Source organism: Opisthorchis viverrini (genome assembly GCF_000715545.1).
Source record: "Opisthorchis viverrini unplaced genomic scaffold opera_v5_642, whole genome shotgun sequence".
Classification (NCBI taxonomy): Eukaryota; Metazoa; Platyhelminthes; class Trematoda; order Opisthorchiida; family Opisthorchiidae; genus Opisthorchis; species Opisthorchis viverrini.
The window spans coordinates 1,378-2,793 of record NW_008752283.1 but is presented as its reverse complement, the minus strand read 5'-3'; the positions used below and the strand labels follow the sequence as shown (position 1 = coordinate 2,793).

Genomic DNA, 1,416 nt, shown 5'->3' with positions numbered 1-1,416 from the left:
GTGGACCGGAGCTAATTAGTTCACTAACTAAAAGCAAAACATAAGTTTCATATGGATTCGACGGAACCAATTTTTAGACTGACCGGCCACAAGCTTGCAATTGGAACAGTCTTGCCCTAAACTCCAGTGGTGCCACTATCTGCATGGTCGATTTGTTGAGTGTAAATTCATTTGGGTTGACTAACCATTAATTATTTTAAATGGGTATGCAACTTACTGGGATATCTTTTCTGCCCGTCCACGTCTGCTGGCAACAGATATACTGAAAGAGAACCAATGCAAGTATTATGTGTAGCTTGCAAGCCAATCGAAATTTGAGCGCACAGATAGCGGGAAAAGAACTGCACACATTATTCATTAATTTCGTTGCAGAAAATGATACCTTTGTTCTTCACCTAATGGGAGACAAATCAATCTAAGATATCCATGTCGCTTCACATCACCTCGCACACTCAACTTACGTCCGAAGACCACCAGAAGAATAGTTGGGCACCGTAGCATGTTTGTCCTTGAAACACCTGCTGACTGTGTGAACAGGTACCCTTGGCGTTCTTAAACAAGTACCTCCAACTCATCTAACGTCACATTTGGACGAATGCTTTGTGGCCAATCAGGAACGGCTTTGTTTTTATATGAGAGCGTGCACAGACAGAGAACTAGCCTACGGAGTGAGTCAGACAAACCAATGTGCGGCTTCGTTCAGCGAACGCATCGAACGTACTCTGACAAATACAAACGCTTTCAAAGTGGACTCAAACATATGTCACCAGAGAGTTATGAAATAACCTAAATTGTGTGAACCACGCGAGAATCTGAGGAGTAATTCATTACTGAACGCATGTCGACACAATTTGTCCAAGGTTCTAGGAACTATGGGGGATCAAAACCATTGCCATCGAATTTGCTTAGCCAGAGAATGGTCGAGGTAGGGGAACAAGATTCAGAATAGCACACGAGTCTAATTATATTTGGCAACGTGAAAAAACATGGAGGTTGATCCACACCAGGCTGCCGAACCTCCAATTTCGATGATCGCCTATGTAAATATTTTATCATTAGCCAAACTGATATAACTGCTGAGTTGAAGAACACAGAGGTAAAGCATGCTTAGATGGGGAAAATCGTTCTCGCATGAAAGCTCATCGAAACATGACTCCATTGTACTATTTTCCAAGATGACCACATCTGACCGAAGTCAGTCCTATCTTGTACGAAAATATGTGTTCGTTTGTCATGTAGCGCACAGACTAAACAGACCCGGATGTCATCACCACGGATATGACAGCAAATAGCCGATCAGGTTGACAACTGGCATCCGACTAAACGATCGAACATCTTCTGTCCAAAACGAACACTTGCGACAGCCAAACTTGAAAAAAATTTTTACTTATTAAATTGGCTCGTCAGAAATTTACA

At 42.2% G+C, this 1,416-nt stretch overlaps 1 protein-coding gene across 1 annotated transcript; it reads right to left on the bottom strand.

The window, feature by feature from the left end:
- Nucleotides 1–213: 213 nt before the first annotated feature.
- T265_11870 (hypothetical protein) lies at nt 214–760 on the bottom strand (the record flags this gene model as incomplete). Its single annotated transcript, XM_009178669.1, has 3 exons — nt 214–262; nt 462–518; nt 684–760. 3 exons carry the CDS (start codon nt 758–760, stop codon nt 214–216), a joined length of 183 nt encoding a protein of 60 aa, XP_009176933.1.
- Nucleotides 761–1,416: the final 656 nt, after the last annotated feature.